Source organism: Pongo pygmaeus, chromosome 6 (genome assembly GCF_028885625.2).
Source record: "Pongo pygmaeus isolate AG05252 chromosome 6, NHGRI_mPonPyg2-v2.0_pri, whole genome shotgun sequence".
In the NCBI taxonomy this organism is placed as follows: domain Eukaryota; kingdom Metazoa; phylum Chordata; class Mammalia; order Primates; family Hominidae; genus Pongo; species Pongo pygmaeus.
In genome coordinates, this window is record NC_072379.2 from 90446294 (window position 1) to 90465499 (window position 19206).

At 37.7% G+C, this 19206-nt stretch overlaps 1 protein-coding gene and 1 non-coding gene across 8 annotated transcripts in view; both read right to left on the reverse strand.

The window, feature by feature from the left end:
* Positions 1–14963, reverse strand: part of RUNDC3B (RUN domain containing 3B) — a 214786-nt gene extending 199823 nt beyond the window's left edge. For 5 of the 7 annotated variants that reach the window (XM_054496952.2, XM_054496950.2, XM_054496951.2 and 2 more), the window contains exon 1: positions 14432–14957. In XM_054496952.2, coding sequence (XP_054352927.1) covers positions 14432–14553 — 122 coding nt within the window. In that variant the 5' untranslated portion in view covers positions 14554–14957. Of the gene's footprint in view, positions 1–8190; positions 8214–14431 lie in introns of those variants that run through there. The other 2 variants (XM_054496949.2, XM_054496953.2) reach the window with 2 other exon arrangements.
* Positions 14964–18517: 3554 nt separating this feature from the next.
* On the reverse strand, positions 18518–18619 carry LOC129041857 (small nucleolar RNA U13). The gene has a single exon (XR_008503985.1). It is a non-coding gene; the product is annotated as a small nucleolar RNA U13 (small nucleolar RNA).
* Between the last annotated feature and the right edge of the window lie 587 nt (positions 18620–19206).

Sequence of the window (19206 nt, forward strand, 5' to 3'; positions counted from 1 at the left end):
AGGGGTCTACAGACTGTTGTCCACAGGCCTAATCCAACTAGTTAAATGTTTTTGTAAATAAACTTTTATTGGAACCAAAAAAAGTCCCAACCATCTTCCCTGAAATTTGTACCCTAAAACATGAAACTCTCTTTGTGATATTTTATTATTTCAAAAAATTTTACCCAATGTAAAAATCAACTTAAAAATAAAGGAAGAAAGCAGGGCCAGGTGTGGTGGCTCACACCTGTAATCCCAACACTTTGCAAAGCTGAGGCCACAGGATGGCTTGAGGTCAGGAGTTTGAGCAACAAAGCGAGACCCCATCTCTGTAAAGAAATGTAAAAATTAGTCAGGCATGGTGGAAAGAGGCTGTTATTTTAGGAAACTCAGAAGGCTGAGGCAAGAGGATAACTTGAGCCCAGGAATTCAAGGTTACAGTGGGCTATGGGTCATGTGTCTGCACTCCAGCCTATGTAACAGAGCAAGACGTTGTCTCTAAAAAGGAAAATTTTTAAAATTAAATAAAGAGACAGATGTGTATTTAAAATATTTTCTTAATCTGTACTGTCAAAATTTATTTTAAAAGAGAATTGTTAATCTAGACACTTAAGAACAGAAATACTATATTATTAACATCTTGTATTGCTATATAAGCAGACTGATGACAGCAGATTGCCAAACATAAAAAATAACGTTAGGAGAACACTCTTAAAATAAAAAAGACAGTTTGCTGAGAATGATGGCTTCCAGCTTCATGCACATGTACCCTAGAACTTAAAGTATAATAAAAAAAAATATTAAATAAATAAATAAATAAGACAAAACTTTCCAAAAAGATTCATCTAAAATTAGTAAGCTATCAAACCAAGAAAACTTCCTATCTTAAAATAAATTGGTTTAATCTCATATGAAAGAACTCCCAATTAAAATTATTTTAATAAAGAACACTTTATATACTTGGATCACATATCCCTTGGGAATCCAATTGTTCTTTATCCAAGAACAAATGAAAATATTCCAATAGAATAATTTAACATAAGTGAGCTTCCTAGTAAGCTAGACATTAAAAGCAGCAATAGAACAATATGAAGAACAGAAAAAAACCATAACATATAGTCTTCGTGGTTTATCAATACTAGAATGCTAAGAAAATGAAAGTTCCCAGTTTCTGTCTATGCAAACACACACATAAGCTGACTTGTATCACAGACAATCAAGACAGCACAGTATTAAAAAATATATATATGTTTTGAAACCAGATATATTTGGGTTTGAATTCTGGCAATGTTAGCCTTAACTATAAAATAAATCTAATTTAAATAAAAATTATTATAACTAAAATTTCCATTATTCGTCATAAAGGCTGAATCTAATATTTTTCCTCCAAAAAGCATATTGTCCACGTATAAATTAAATATATTTTCTTATCATGTTAAGATATAGATGTTTTGTTGTTGATTTATTAAAATTTTAAATTGTCATTAATATTAATTTTGAGATTAGACCTGGAATATAACAGAAAATTTGGTTTTGTAAATACTAAGATTTAAAAATCACAAAATCTAATGTTAAATACGAATCTTTGGAGGATATTGTTTTCCTAACCTCTTCTAAAGACAATCACCATCACTGGAGATAACAGACAATAAATCATTTTACTTAGCTAAAACAACAAAATGTGTGCATTATATCCACTTTCTATCTTTCATAAAATATTTTCAAAACAATATGTATTTTGGAGGATTTGTTTTTGAATGTGCAATCTAGTGTCAGAGTAAAAGAGGAAGGCAGGGAAGAAGAGCTCTTTCATTTAGTGCACATTCAGCTGTCGGCCAGCTTTTGGTAAACAGTAGTTACTGTGATTGTTTACTGTCGCTCCCAAATCAGTGCATTTTGTTATTTTGGCTTGCTGGAGGAAAGTTGCTAGAAAATATACCAAATCTAAGATGAAAACCCTGAAAGGCCAGGAGCAAACTGTAGGTTGTTCAAGACTAACCATGGTTAAAACCTAGTCTGCATTCAGCACAGTCCCTGACTGGATGAAAGCAATCAGCTACTACTCTATCTTATGGAGGAAGACGAACACTGGTAAAGCAAAGTGGTCATTAACCTACACTATTGGCCATGGGTACTAGTAAACTGTTGGCGATATCTTTCTAAAATTGAGTGGTGCATTCCATCTGTTTACTCCACTGTGGTCTATTTCTATTGTATACTACGTTCTTATGAATACTTTGACACATAATGGTTGACAAAAGGGTAAACATGATAGTACTAAAAGAACAACAAAAGTATTAAAGAAAGAATTTAATAAACATTGTGTGGCATTCAATAACATTCTAGATGTGACAAAAGATAGGACTACATGACTAAGAAAGGAGTAAGAAAGAGAAAAAACAGACCATAAAAGTAGATATAAAGATAATTCAAATTTCTAAATTAATAAGAACTTTAAGATAAATGTGAGTAATATGTTCAAGAGACGAGAAGAAATGAAGGACATAGGTAAAAAGATAGGTTTTTAAAATCAGAGGGTTAGAGTCTATTTTAAAAAATCAAATAAAAATTCTAGAACTACCTGAAATTAAAAACTCATTCAATGGATTAAACAGTAGAATAGACAAAGCATAAGACATAATTAATGAACTAGAAAAGGAGTCAATAGAAAACATACAAGCTGAAGCATAAAGAGAAAGAATAGAAACCATAGGAAAGAATATGAATCAAGTGAGGCCTGGTAAAGTTTAACATAATGTAATTGGAGTGTAAAAAGATAATGGAGACACACGTGGTGGCTCATGCCTGTCATTCCAACACTTTTGGAGGCTCAGGCAGGAGGAATGCCTGAGGCCAGCAGTTTGAGACCAGCCTGGGCAACATAGCGAGATCCTGTATCTACAAATTAAAAAAAAAAAATTAGCTGGGTGTGGTGGTGCATGTTTGCAGTCCTAGCTACTCAGGAGGCTGAGGATCACTGGAACCCAGGAGCTCAGGGTTGCAGTGAGCTATGATCGCACTACTGCACTCCAGCCTGGGCAACACAGCAAGACCCAACCTCTAAAAAATAAAAATAAAAAGTAAAAAGAAGATAATAACCAAAATTTTTCCAAAACTGAGGAAGGGAAAATGGAAAGGGTAAATATGTGGATAAATATAACTGTGTATTTCCTAAATATCTATTGTAAAATATGGTAATAAAATAATGTTGTAAGATTTAATATATATATATACACATATATATATACACACACACATACATATGTATGTTTTAGGATGTGGGGGAATAAATGGTTCTAACACTATTGGAGAAGTAGTAAAAGTTACAATTTGCATTAAACTATAATAAATCAAAGGTAACTGCCAAAAGAATAAAAATATATATAAACATATATAAAGAAATGGAATATATGACTCACAAGTTCACAAAGTAAAAAACTGGAATCATGGAATAAATGGAACTATAAAAATATTAATATTTAAGAAGGCAAGAAAAGAGAAAAAAGCAAACATACAATGAACAGTAAGATAGCTATAAATCCAAATATAATAGTAATAACATTAATTAAAATGTGCTAAATAATTAAAAGACTAAGATTATCAGACTACATAAAATGCAAAATTCAATCCTACCTTACCTACAAGGACACTCTAAATATAAGAGCCCAGAAAGAGCAAAAGTGAAGGTAAAAGATGGAAAAAGAGACATCATATGAACATTAGCTAAAAGAAAGCTATTATAACTGTATTAATAGCAGATAAAACAGACTTTAAGGCACTAGCATTATTAGAGATAATGAGGGACATTTCATGATGACAATGAATCAAACTACTAGGAAGATACCACAATTCTAAATCTCCATAAAACTAGTAATAAAACAAAATATTTATAATAAAAATCACAAAACTAAAAGGAGAAACAGACAAATCTACAGTCATAAAGGTAGACTTTAACAAATCTCTCTCAATACTAAATAGTATACAAAAAACAAGTAAGAACACAGAGGATATGAACAAGGCAATTAAAACACTAGACTTAACTGACATATATAAATCATGCAATCAACAATGACAGAATACACATTATTTCCAAACGCATATGAAATATATGTTGAAATTAACCATATACTGCACCACAAAGCAAGCATCAACAAATTTCAAAAGCTCGAAATCTTTCAGAATATGTTCTCTGCACAACAGAATTCATTCGAAATCAACAAATGAAAGGTAACTAAAAAACCTTCAACTGTTTGAAAGTTAGATAATAGATTTTTTTTTTTTTTCGAGACGGAGCCTCGCTCTGTCACCCACGCTGGAGTGCAGTGGTGTGCGGTCTCTTCTCACTGCAAGTTCCGCCTCCTGGGTTCATGCCATTCTGCTACCTCAGCCTCCGGAGTAGCTGGGACTACAGGTGCCTGCCACCACGCCTGGCTAATTTTTTGTGTTTTTAGTAGAGACGGGGTTTCACTGTGTTAGCCAGAACAGTCTCGATCTCCTGACCTTGTGATCCACCTGCCTCAGCCTCCTAAAGTGCTGGGATTACAGGTGTGAGCCACCATGCCCGGCCGACAATAGATTTTTAAATAAACAGGAGTCGACAGAGAAAATTAACAAAGTCATAACACGAGTCGACAGAGAAACTCAACAAAGTCAAACGCTGGTTCTTTGAAAAAGTTGGTAAAATTAATAAATGCCTAGCAAAATAAATGGGGAAAATGGAGATTATAATATGAGGAAAGAAAAATGGGAAATCGCTACAGATCTTTCAAACAATAAAAAGGCATTAAGAGGATATTAAGAAAAGTCTTAGCAAAAAAAAAAAAAAATTGACAATATAAATGAAATAGGTATGTTCCTTGAAAAACCTACTGAAACTCATACCAGAAGACACAGGAAATCTGAATTGTTCAGTATTTATTAAATGAATTGATTCTGTTACTAAATGATTTCCCACAAAGACAATTTGCGGTTCACATTGCTTCCCTGGTGAATTCTTCCAAATGTTTAAGAAAGAAATATCAGTCTTACACAAACTTTTCTACAGAACACGGGAGGAAACACACACACACACACACACAAACACACACTTCCTAACTTGCTTTATAAAGCCAAATAATCTTAATGACAAAACCAGATAAGAACATTATAAGAAAGGACAATTACATACCAATCTCTACCATGAATAAATATGCAAAAATCCCAAACAAAATATTAACTCTCTGAATGCAAAGATATGTCAAAAAGACAATACATCACAACTGATTTTTTTTTATTCCAGAATGGTTTAACATGCAAAAGTCAACATAATTCACTATGAAGACAATAAAAGAGAGAAAAATCATGTTTATCTTGAAAGACAAAAAAAAATTTAATAATAGAATAATCAGCATCCATTTATGATAAAAATTCTCAGCAATTTAGAAATAGAAGGGAACTAAGAAAAACCTACTACAAACATCCTATTTAATAATAAAATTTTGAATGTTTTCTGTGACACTGCATTAGTGGTCCTAGCCAGTGCAATAAGACAAAAAAGAAAAGCCATAAAGATTGAAAAAGGAAGAAATAAAATAAGCAAATGACAAGACTGTGTACTCAGAAAAAAAATTTTTAACTGCAAAAAATCTGTTAGAATTAATAAACAAATCTGGTAAGACTGTTAGATATAAGACCAGTATTTTAAAAGGTCAAATTTATATTGATATACCAACAACCACAAGAAAATGAAAAGTTTTCAATGATTTCAGTTACCATAATATAAAAATATATCAAATATGCAAGAATAAATATAACAGATTTAAAATATCTATATATGCAAAACCATATTATTGAGAAAAATTCTAGAATATTTAAACATATAAAGAAATAGATTATGTTCATGGGTTGCACGTAAGTCTTAATATTATAAAGATGACAGTTTTCCCAAAACTGATTTATAGTACCAGTGCAAGCTTAATAAAAATCCCAGAAAAATATTTTAACAGAAATTGACAAGTTGATTCTAAAATTTAGTTTGTAAAAGGCTAAGAATAGCCAAGATAATCTTGAAAAATAAAGCTAGATAACTTATATTACCAAACATCAAGACATAATATAAAGTTATAGGTATTAATTTAGTACAATATTAGCTCAGGATAGACAAATAGACTATTAGAAAAAAGAAAGTCTAGAAATAGACCACAAATTATCCAGTCACCTAAGATAAATCTGATGCATGAGTGTAGTGGAGAAAGTATGGTTGATACAGTTTGGCTGTGTCCCCACCCAAATCTCATCTTGAATTGTAGTTCCCATAATCCCCACATATCATGGGAGGGAGCAGATGGGAGGTAATTGAATCACGGGGATGGTTCCCCCATGCTAGTCTCATGATGGTGAGTAAGCACTCATGAGAGCTGACGGTTTTATAAGGGGCTTCCCCCTTTGCTTGGTTCTCATGTTCTCATTTTTCTCTCCTGCTACCTTGTGAAGAAGGACATGTTTGCTTCCTCTTCCACCATGCTTGTAAGTTTCCTGAGGCCTCCCCAGCCCTGCAGACCAATGAATCAATTAAACCTCTTTCCTTCATAAATTACCCAGTCTCAGGTATGTCCTCATAGCAGCAGGAGAACGGACTAATACAATGGTCTTTCCAATAAATTGTACTAGGTCAGTTGATTTTCCTTAAGGGAAATATTTAATCTTGACTCCTGTACTTCACACCATAAACAAACTACAGATGGATTGTTGATATAAATGTAAAAATAAAACAATAAAGCTTTAGAAGAAAAAAGAATATTTTCATTACTTTGGAGTAGGCTGGCTTCTTAAAGACATTACAATAAGCATTAACCATGAAGGAAATTTATGGGCCATTTTACATTCAGAAATTTCTATTCATCAAAACATACTACAAAGTGAAAAATAAAGCCACCAAATGGAAGACATTTGCATTACACGTATCCAACAAAAGATTCCCATACAGAATGTACAAAGAACTGCACATCTAAAAAATAAACAAAAAGCAGAGATTCCAGTTGCTAAGTGACTTGAATTGACATTTTATGAAATAAAATCTCCAAATGGCCTATAGATTTACGGAAAGGTGCTTGACTTCATTAGACATCAAGAAAATGCAAACTAAAACCACCATGTGACACCCCAACAAACATACCAGATTGGCTAAAATAAAAGAAAATGTCAAGTATTAGTTAGGATACAGAACAACTGGAACTCCTACACACGCTGCTCACTAGTATGAGTGTTGGTACAACTCCTTTTGAAAACTTTCACATCTACTGAAGCTGAATATCTGCATACCATATGACTCATCAATTCCACTCCAAGCTAATATCGGACAGAAAAATGTACATATTGTCACAAAAATAAATACGAATGAATATTTAGTTAGCAGTAGTCAAAAAGTAGAAATAACTCAAATGACAATCAGTGAGAGAATGGAAATATTGTGGTATATTCATCCAATGGAATAAGATACAGCAATGAAAATGAACAAACTACAGCAACATGCAACAAAACAGATGAACCTCACAAACATGATGTTGAACAAAATAAGCTAAACACAAAAAGATATATACTGTATTATTCCATTCATTTAAAATATTTAAAAAGACAAAACAAACCATGGTGTTAAAAACCAGGGTATTAACTACAAGAAAGCAAGGAGGAGGTCTTGATATTTGAACAGTTCTTTCTCTTGACCTGGGTGCTAGTTACAACATTGTGCCCTACCACAAAAATGAATTGAGCTGCATAGTTATGCTATGTATGCTTTTCTATGTGGAAAGTATAAGTCAATAAAAATTTATATTAAAAGAACAGTGGCATAGTAGAGCTAGAAATAAGGCTAAAAGCATTATCATAATGTCCTACATATCTCGTAGAGGTTGACTACAGACTTGGCACTAAGATTTCTAACAGCTGCAAGAGAAAAAGATAAAGTTGTCAGTTATACATTCGTGTCCAGTAGATATAAATAAATCAATTGCTTGAAAATACTAATTGTTGGCACTAAACACAGAGATTTCTCACAGAAGTCTTCACAAAAAAGAAGCCCCTTTTGACATAATAATGTCCTTGACAATAACTTCAAGACCCTCTGTGACTGCTTCTTATGATGACCTTCAATGCAGACTGATGGAATCTTTCCAATATACAACTGGGTAAAAGCAATTGGGGATAGAAGAGTGTGGAGGAATGCAGTCTACATACCCAATTCTCTCTGATGCTTTGGACTGACCCAGGGATATATTTTATAAACCTGTAAGAGGGAATAGAAGAGTGGGTAAGCTTCAAACATTCCCCCTTGAATATCATCTCTCAACTGAAATTTTGACAATTATCAAGCAGCAACAGCAAAGTTAAAATAAATACCCCCTAGTAAAGGACTAGGGGATAGCTAGTCTCTGTTGTCAATTAATATGAATGCAGTTTGGTTGGGGGAAGAGATAATGACCTTTTGTGAATGCTGAAATGTCTACTCTAGGACTAGTGGTTGAAAAGAGGATCACCCTACCTCCATTGTGAGCATCTACTAATTAGAGCATGAAGAATCCTTAGAAATATTTAATAATACTGAACCTGCTTCCAAGGTATATAACTAATGTTGAATCCAAACTCAAAGTTCTACTACATATAAAATGACTAAAAGAGCTTTAGCCAAAAATATTATAATCACTATAGCCAAGATATGAATAGTCTTATGAGGCATACTCAAGCATACTCAAGCAAATAGTAACAAAAAAAGTAAATCACTGGATTTAAAGTTCTTTTTTTTTTTTTTTCTTTTGTTTTTTTTTTTGAGACAAGGGTCTCACTCTTTCTCCCAGGCTGGGGTGAAGTAGTGAATCTTGGCTCACTGCAACCTCCACCCCAGGGTTCAAGTGATTCTCCTGTCTCAGCCTCCCGCTGGAATTAGAGGTACCCCCTCACCCCCCAACCCCTGCCACCACGCCTGACTAATGTTTGTATTTTTAGTAGAGACGGGGTTTCACCATGTTGGCCAGGCTGGTCTCAAACTCTTGAACTCAGGTGATCCATCTGCCTCAGCCTCCCAAAGTCCCAGGATTACAGGCATGAGCCACCGCACCCAGCCAACAAATTTAAAGTTCTTTAAAGGATTATGCTGCAATCTGTACATGGTTGGTCTGCCCCCATCAAATGACATGTTTAAATTTGATCCCCAATGTGATGGTGTTGGGAGGTGGGGCCTAGCGGGAAGTATTTGGGTAATCATGGGGGTGGATACCTCACGAATGGCTTGGTACTTATCTCCCAGTAGTGAGCCAGTTCTCACTCTAGCAAGGCTGGATTGGTCTCAAGGAAGAATGGATCAGTTCCTAGAAGAGTAGGTTGATATAAAACCAGAATGCCCTTTGGGTTTGGTCTCTCTCCACATCTGCCTGCTTCCCCTTTGACTCTCTCCACCATGTTTTGATGAAGCACAAAAGCCCTCACCAGAAGCCCAGCAGATGCAGGGCCACAGTTTTTCTACAACCTACAGAGCTGTTAGCTAAATAAACCTCTTTTCTTTATAAACTACCCTGCCTCAGGTATTCCTTTATAGCAACACAAAACAGGGTAAGACAGATTATACTGTCATTAATATTCAACAACATTTCACATATCTGCATTTCTCCCACCAAGTTCAAGCATAGACTAGACAGTTTTTCTGATTAGTTAGCACCAGAATGTTAAGAAGTTCAGAGTTCTAAAGCTCACTAAACTTAACTCAGGCCTCTGGGTGCTTTAAAAAAAAAAAAAATTAAACACCTGTTAAGTTTAGTTATATACTTTCCCAGGTCACAACCAATTATAATCTGCAAGTCAGAATGGGAAGTACAAAGAAAAGAACTGCTAGAAATAGAAAGAGTTGTAAGAAATAACAAATAACTTGGTAGGAAGAAACAGAAGGATGCAAAAGCTCAAAGAACTCCAAACACATAATCTTCTGGGGCCACTTAGGCAAAAGCTCTACATGCCGCAAGAGTCTCCAAGGGCAACCACTGCACAGTGGGCATATTCATAGAGGCAGATTCAGAGTAAAGTCATCAATAAGGATTACATTATTCTATGTATAGTATTTTTCAAGAAGGTAGGGAAACGTGTCATCATTTTTTTAAAGCAATCCATTCAAAATATTGTAAATATGTGTTGTGGATTAAATTTGCACGCTTAAATAAATTTCAGTTATACAAATCCTGCACTCCAAAATAAATGCTGAGTAAAGCACTACAGTTGATGAAGGATTTTAAGCTTAACTCAAATATTAGTTATGTATAAAAATATAAGCTTCTCATTCCCTGACTATAATGGAAAAACTGAGGTGCTAATGTAATTTGAAATAATATTCAAGTTCTGAAATAATATCATGACCTATAGAAAACTAAGACTATGCATATGTTATTAAAAACACTTGAATTGTGAAATCATCACTTGTCTCCACAGTGCTTATCACACTACTCCTTATATTCCTCTTATTAGTCCTTCCTAGCCACAAAACAGGAAAATTATGACTTTGCATGGGAAGTTTCTCTTAAAAGTACTGACTTAAAAGTTTGACAAGTGTTATTCTGAAATGTTTATATGTGTATATTTTAATAATTTGCTCATAAGACATTGTTAAGCCATAGAAAGAGAATTTAGATTTTAATACTCTGCCACCAAAACCAAAATCAAAGGAATATATAAGGTTTTCTGTAAACAATGAAGCTTATAAAGGACAGAAAAAATGACTAATATCTGATTATCTAGGGATAAAAATGCAAGTTCAAAAAATCTGAAGGGCTTTAACAACTTAATTGTCTGAAGTTCTAAACAATAGAGAATACACAGGGAAAATACTAGTTGGTTCTCAGAGCCAAAGTCAAGTGTATGAATATTTTGAAGTTGAGTGTGTAAGATTTAGAGTCCTCAAATTACCTACTATCTCTTCACCAAAATCTATGAAAAATATGAAAAAACAGTACTTATCTGATGAAATAAGGACCATGCAAATGTTTTTAGTCTATGACATGCAAATGTTCACTAAAAAAACTGATGAATTACATACACATATACAATCACAATGAGCCAAAATTCAATTCAGCTCTTTATCTGACTATCTTACCTATCCAAACAACCCATTTTCAAAGTTCAAAACTATATATTGCACTTGAATAAAGCTTTAAACATAAAGAATTGTGTACTCACATAAGAAGACTTTAAACCTAAACTAAGAATACACCTAAATTGTTTAAGGGGTAAGGAAAAACATTACTGTGTAAGTATAAGTGGATACACTAGAATGATATATGCTGGTGACTTTTTTTTTTTTTGGTTTTGTAAATGGTTCAATTTTTTCCAGAACATCAGCAGAGAATTACAAAATCAAACGCACAGTCCAAAATATTTTTGTTTATACAGAAAAATGCACATACCTAATTTAGCTATTATAAACATTTATCTTATCATTATTACCCTGCTCATATTTGGAAAAATTCAAAACTAAATATAAACATATTTTGCTTGGAGGCCATTATTAATTTTAGGCCTATAATTGAAGGTTAACAATGATCTAGTCCAATATTATTTTACAGACAACAAAAATGAACAAATGGAAAGGTTGCATGGCTTGTGAAAGTGCACACTAGTTAATGATACAGTCAACCTAGAATCCAGTTATATTTCCACCACATCAACTTCTTTCCAACTTAAATATCAAATCATCTCTAATGTGAGATATAAAAATAAAAAGGCCGGGCGCAAGGTGGCTCACGCCTGTAATCCCAGCACTTTGGGAGGCTGAGGCGGGCGGATCACGAGGTCAGTAGATCGAGACCATCCTGGCTAATACGGTGAAACCCCGTCTATACTAAACAAAATACAAAAAATTAGCCAGGCGTGGTGGCGGGCGCCTGTAGTCCCAGCTACTCAGGAGGCTGAGGGAGGAGAATGGCGTGAACCCGGAAGGCGGAGCTTGCAGTGAGCCGAGATCGCGCCACTGCTCTCCAGCCTGGGAGACAGAGTCTCGCTCTGTCTCAAAAATAAATAAATAAAAAATAAAAAAAGAATTCATAAGAGACATGAGTGAAATACCCAGGGTTTGGTGACTCCGGAAAGTAAACTAGCAATAAATGCATAAATGCTGCTTTATTCATTTTTCTTAATTTGTAACGGGGATACTTAAAATGTACAAATGGCCTATAGTGACTTTCTTCCAAAAAGTAAAAGTCATTCAGACAAAGCCTATCATATAGATCCCATTACTACACATGGATAATTTACATGCACCATCAACTATCTGGATCTGAAGAACAGCCTTAATATTATCCATATAAATAACAATACAAATGAAATCCAGAGTAAACTGTAACTAAAGTTAGCACATACTCATTTCACAGTAGAAAATAATAATTACGTAAATTACAATCATGAAAATACAACTAATACAGAGAGCTGTCCCCAGAAATCAGTGTGATGTTCCTAAAATTTCTTAAAGATAATTTAAAATTTAATTTAAATAAGGTTGAAATACAAATCCTTTTCTTTTCAACTGTCTCTGATAACGGCACACATGATCATTATATGACCTAAAGCCAGCCAAGACAAAAATGGAGAAGCAAAAGGAACAGTACCCATCACTGAATTTATTCATTCAATAAATATTTTTTGAGTGTTAAATGCTATACTGAGAATTAAAAAAAAAAAAAAGACGAAGCAAAAAGCAGATAGAATCACTGCCCTTGTGAAGTTTAACAAAAGCTGATAGAGCTTTTATTAAATATGTTACATCCCAAGAAGTACTGTATATGTTGAAACTACCCTTATTTTTAAAGCAATTTTTAATGTCTGTATATTATGGTTAAGAAAATCAGCCTTGCTTATTGTTCCATTCACCTACTTTAAAGATATTTACCTATATTTTAAAACACCTAACAGCCTGTCCCAAAAAGTTACATCCTAGACAGCACAAATGGCAAATTAAACAGATACCATATTACTTTACCATTTACAACTCAAAGTGCTGTAATAATTACATACACATATACAATTACAGTCAATGAAGAAGGTCTTCTTGCTAGATAAACATTTGTAATAATTCAAGTATTTTTTAAAAAGTCACTGTGAGTTATTGCATTTAAGTCCTGGAATAATTATCTGTATTCCAGTTAAGATGCTAGACACATTTTTACACAAGAAAACGGAAAAATACAGAGAAATTGCAAAGGAAGAAAAAGTTTCATCATCATCTGATTCTTAAGAGGAATATCACTAGGTGATGATTAGGAGTCTGATGGAAGAAAGTAATTTTAAAACAACTTAATGGTTCAGAGAAGTTCCTAAGAAATTGATGCTTAGGGTTTCCATTTTTCTTAATACTCAGATATAAGACTTAAAGAAAATATATCAGCATGTTAAAAACCAGTTATCTCTGAATACTAGGCTTACTATAAATAGTAATTCTTTTTTTTTTTTTTTTTTTTTTTGACGGAGTCTCCCACTGTGGCCCCGGCTGGAGTGCAATGACGTTATCTCAGCTCATTGCAACTGCCTCCCGGGTTCAAGCGATTCTCCTGCCTCACCCTCCCCAGTAGCTGGGATTACAGGCGCCCGCCACCACGTCCGGCTAATTTTTTGTATTTTTAGTAGAGACGAGGTTTCACTATGTTGGCCAGGCTGGTCTCGAACTCCTGACCTCGTGATCTGCCCGCCTCAGCCTCCCAAAGTGCTAGGATTACAGGCGTAAGCCACCGCGCCCGGCCCAACAGTAATTATTCTTTTATTGTTTCTATATTTTTCTGAAGTAAGGAAATACTACTTTATAATGTACAGTTATAAAGCATTAAGGAAAGGCAGGCCTTAAAATAAATCATTGACATAAAGACTAGGTATCCTCCACAGTCCCACTCTTAATAACAACTGCAGAACCAGCACTAGCACTGTAGCTGAAAAGTGGATAGTACACACACGCTCACATACACAATGGCTGGCATGTAGTAGGCACTCAACTAACGTGTGAAATGAAATGGGTGAAGATAATGTAAACAAGCCAAAACAACGAAATGTACTCTGATTTGGGGACAACACAGTAAACAATCACAGTAACTACCACTTTATCAAAAGCTGGCTGACAGCTGAATGGGCATTAAATGAAAGAGCTCTTCTTCTTTGCCCTCCTCTTTCACTCTGACACTAGATTGCACATTCAAAACAAATCCTCCCCCAGCCCCGCCCCAAGCTCTATCCTCCGGTATCTCCAGCACTGGAACTGACACAAAGTCCAGGGCTGCGGCGGTGTCCAGACCCAGGCCCCTGTCCAAGGAGCTGCGCGCTCACAGATTTGGCTGGCGCAACACAGGCGGGGGCACTGGGCGGCAGCCCATCACGCCCGGGACCCCCAGGGACCCGCGCGAAAGCCCAGAGCTCTCAGCCCCGGCCGGAGGCTGGTTCCTCTCGCCCTGCGCTACCGTACCTGCACACGGTGATCAAGTTCCTCCTCTCCACCGCAGCATTGCGGGCGCTCAGGCTTTTCTTGCCGCCTCCGCCGCCACCGCCGCGGATCCCGCTCAGGCCCCCTAGGCTCCGGGAGGCCATGGCGGGCTCACCCCCGTGCCCCTTTTGTCTCGTGCCACCCCGCACGCCCCCCACACCCGCTTAAGGGGGTTCTCGCTCGGTCCGCAACCGTGGGGGCGCGGGAAGGATGTAGGAAAGGAGCCTGGAGGGAGGAAGGGTGTGGAAGACAGCAGGGACTCGCACCCGGGGACTGACGGCTCGCCCTTGGCACCCGAGCTACACACACACACACACACACACACACACGCACACGCACCACCTCCGCCCTCGGCGCGCAGCCGACTGCCGGGCTGCGCGTGCGGGTCGGCGTCGGGCGCTCTCCTCCTTCCCGAGGGACCTCAGCAGACGGCGCGCGCGCGAGCCCGTCGGCCCCTCACGCCCAACCACCCACACTCCGCAGCCACTCGTGCCCCAGCCTGGGAGGCGGTGACAAGGCCCCCGGCCTCGCGTGCGCAGCCCCACCCTCTCTGCGCCTATCAAATCAACGCTACCCCCGCCGGATCCAATCGCGGCACCAGAGGGGCGGGGCCGGCCGCGCGGACCTTTTAAAGAAGCGGGCTCAAGCCCCACCCCGACGCGTGGGCTGCTGTCAAGACGCCGGGCTCGCTTTCGCAGCCAGCTAGCTGCCACCAGTAGCCACGCAGGCTAGCCGTGGGGATTGTGGGATGCGGGGCCCCACAGCGCCAGGGGCCGATTGCCACCCCTTGCCTGTAGCCAAGCTTTAACGGCTGATACCTATTTCCGTGGCTGCCGTAGCTTCAGTGCCTGCCTAGGAAGCAGCGCGCCGGCTCCCACACCCGACCTTGGGCCTGAGTACTAAGAAGGGAGGAGGGTTCCTTTTGTCCTGACGCCCTCCCAGGGGCTAATAAACAGCAACACAATGGCCCAAGGGGGGAATTGCTCGTACAATCTCCTTCTTGGCGCGTCTGGTGCCGACATTTCTTGCCCCTCCACACCATGTCGCTCCCACCTCAGCCTCCAGCACAGCCCGCACCCGGGACTGCCCGCCCGCCTAAGGAGGAGCTAGGTGCCGGTGTAGAGTCTTTCCGCGTCCTGGGCCGTGACTCTGGAATCGGGAGTCCGGGTCTGGGAATAGTAAGCCCAGGAACGACGCGGTCTCGGTCCAGCCGGGCTGCTCCCTCAGAGTCCTGGAGCGCCCTCCTCGACGCGCGTGTTCGGAAGCGCCCCCTTCCTAGAGCTTCTCACTACCCTCCGGTTTACCTGCAGGAGGGTCCCGGCTTGGGCCTGACACTCACCTACGCCTGCTGTTTACTTCCCTTTGCACCAATATGCCCAGATTTTAGATTGCAATCCTAAATGACTTACTCTCCCTGAGGGACCTAGCACAGTGCTGTACATAGAACAGGTTCTCAATAAATGTTTCTCGAATTTGATTTGAAGTCACATTTGACATAATTTTTGCTGAAATTTCACGGCTTCAGTGGCTCCAAAATCCATGTATCTTTCACCTCTGCTTTTGAAGTTTCTGTCAAAGAATGTTGTAGAATATATAGTTTTGTGTGGCTATCTCTATTTTTCTTACATATTATCCCTATTAATACAGGACATACTGTTACTCCTGAATGTTTTAACAACGCGCGTTTGTGTAATAAAGTTGTAAATTCCTAATTTCTGAGGTTTTTAAAGTTTAAAAATCTCTATTTAAAATAATCAAAGAATCATCCTTTTCAGCTACCATGTCTAATTTTATTGTACTATTCTGTTTAGTAGAATAGAAATATATGGGCTGGGCGCGGTGGCTCACGCCTGTAATCCCAGCACTTTGGGAGGCTGAGGAGGGCGGATCAAGAGGTCAGGAGTTCGAGACCAGCCTGACCAACATAGTGAAACCCCGTCTCTACTAAAAATACAAAAATTAGCCGGATGTGGTGGCACGCGCCTGTAGTGGCAGCTACTCGGTAGGCTGAGGCAGGAGAATCGTTTGAACCCGGGAGGCGGAGGTTGCAGTGAGCGGAGACTGCATCAGTGCACTCCAGCCTGGGCGACAGAGTGAGACTCCATCTCTCTCTCTCTCTCTTTCTCTCTCTCTCTCTCTCTCTCTATATATATATATATGTATATGAGACATATATATATGTCTCAGCCTGGGCGACAGAGTGAGACTCCATCTCTCTCTCTCTCTCTTTCTCTCTCTCTCTCTCTCTCTATATATATATATGTATATGAGACATATATATATGTCTCAGCCTGGGCGACAGAGTGAGACTCCATCTCTCTCTCTCTCTCTGCTATATATATATATATTCCTCTCTCTCTTGCCATATGTATATAGTGTCGGTCTTAACTAATGTGCTACGATAAATATTCATTCATACATTAAAATTTTAAGAAAACAATTTAGCCAGACTTTACACTTTATCTTTCAAGTTAATAAAAGCAGGGAAGTTTTCTATATATGGATGTTTGGGACTAGTCAGCGCACTTCTTCCAGAGCATTACGTGTCTGCTCTCCTGCGACACAGAGGCTTATAAAGAGTCTTCCTCTCCTAGGAGCTAAAACTTAACTTGCCTCTTTTTGCTAGTCCAACAGTTTGGATTCAGAAGTAGCCATCAGGAAACAGATGCGCTGGCTATGCAGGCAGTCTCAGCAAAATATTTGCGCTGACAATGACAAATACTACTCAAATTGATGTCGTTATTATTTAATCACAGATAAAACTGCAGAAGGAAAAGAGTGGAAAGCCATTAGTTATCAAGAAAATTTCTAAAAACCCATGCTTGGGTGTGTCGTGAGTGAGGGAGAGAACACACATGCCTCTGAAGCATTTATCAAGAAGATAAAAGTGAGTGGTAATGACAGAACGAGAAAAGTGAGATGTTACTATCCTCAAAATTGGCTTCCTAGCCTCCAGTACATTTTCATGTTATTTGCACTGTGAACTATGACTGAAAACTTAGTAAAACTCCATCTTAAATGATGAGGTAATCATGTTATTTTTCTTTTTTCTTTTTTCTTTTTTTTTTTTTGAGACGCAGTCTCGCTCAGTCGCCCAGGCTGGAGTGCAGTGGCAAGATCTCCGCTCACTGCAAGCTCCGCCACCTGGGTTCAGGCCGTTCTCCTGCCTCAGCCTCCTGAGTCGCTGGGACTACAGGCGCCCGCCACCACGCCCGGCTAATTTTTTTGTATTTTTAGTAGAGACGGGGTTTCACCGTGTTAGCCAGGATGGTCTCGATTTCCTGACCTCGTGATCCGCCCGTCTCGGCCTCCCAAAGTGCTGGGATTACAGGCGTGAGCCGCCGCGCCCGGCCATAATGTTATTTTTCAAATGTTACTCTTAGAAGGATTTAGTTGGCATGTTAGTACTTGCTTACCAAGACTTTGCCATAAACAAGCTGTGTTTTTGTTTTTGTTTTGTTTTGTTTTGCATGTATGGAGTGTCATCACACTGCCACATGGGGGCCTTATTTGATAAGGCTTTTCTCACTTATCCTAAGTAGTATGTCCTGGGTCTCTTTCTCCCTCTAGATTACTAATCTGGATATTGTCAATCAATTTATTCAGTACACAGCATAATACTATTATAGAACTCCATGAGTCCATGTGACTTTCTGGACTTCTTTTGGCACCTATTTCAATTATTTTTATTTATTTAAGCATTGCACAAAAGTATTCAAAGATTTTATAAAGAGTCACAGTAAAAATTATGAAAACAGTAGATACCTAAATTAACTTATAGGAATTCTGTAGAACCGAATGGGCAGAACATACCCATTCACCGTTTTCCCAGCTTCCTTCTTCTAATCGAAACAGACAAAATTACAAGTGCAACATATAAAATGTCCTCAAATATAAAAAACTATAAAATGTAAATATAAAGTGCTATAAACCAGAGAGATTACCAAACCATAGTTTATTCTAGTCTCAGAGAAGTGGACTTTTTAAATAAGCCATAAGCCCAGCATATGTACAGAAGAAACTAGAAATATTGAAGATGTAAATTTTTTTAATTTTTATTTACTTTGACATCAGATGGGTAATATGCTGACATCATAACAAGGATTGAGTGAGGCACATCTCACATGTGTGTGAAAGCTCAGTCATCATGCTTATGAACCACAAATGGATAGATACAAATTTTTTCAAATCCACAAATCAAGTATCATCATGAGCAAAATCAAAAGTAAATGAGACCGAGAAAACATTTTTAAAACTCAAATCATAGACAAAGAGCTAATTTCCTCTATAAAGTACTCCTGCAGATCAATAAGCACTATTTCAGTGGCACAATGAATGTGAAAGCCAAATTCCAGTGAGAAAAAAAGTCAGTGGGAAGTGAGTATCACACAATCTTAAAAAGTTATGAAAGGGGAGAAAAAAGAGTGGTGGTGTGGGGGAATATTGAACAGAGGGACGTTGGTGTTTTATTGCTATCATGTCATTATTTTTCACAGAAGTGACTTGAGCATATTTTGAAGCTGATGCAATGAATCTACTGGGAGGGAAAGGTTAGTAATGCAAGAGAGAAAAAAAAACTATCAGAAGTGAGCATGAAGAAAATGTATGAAAATTGCTTTAAAAAAAAAAAGTCCATTTGAGAGTAAGTCAAGAGAAGCAGAACACTCATAATGAAGAGTACCTTGATGGGTCTCACAAACTGTTCTCTGTAAAAAGTCATTGGGTAAAGGCTGATCAAAACAAAGTGGATTTGGTCC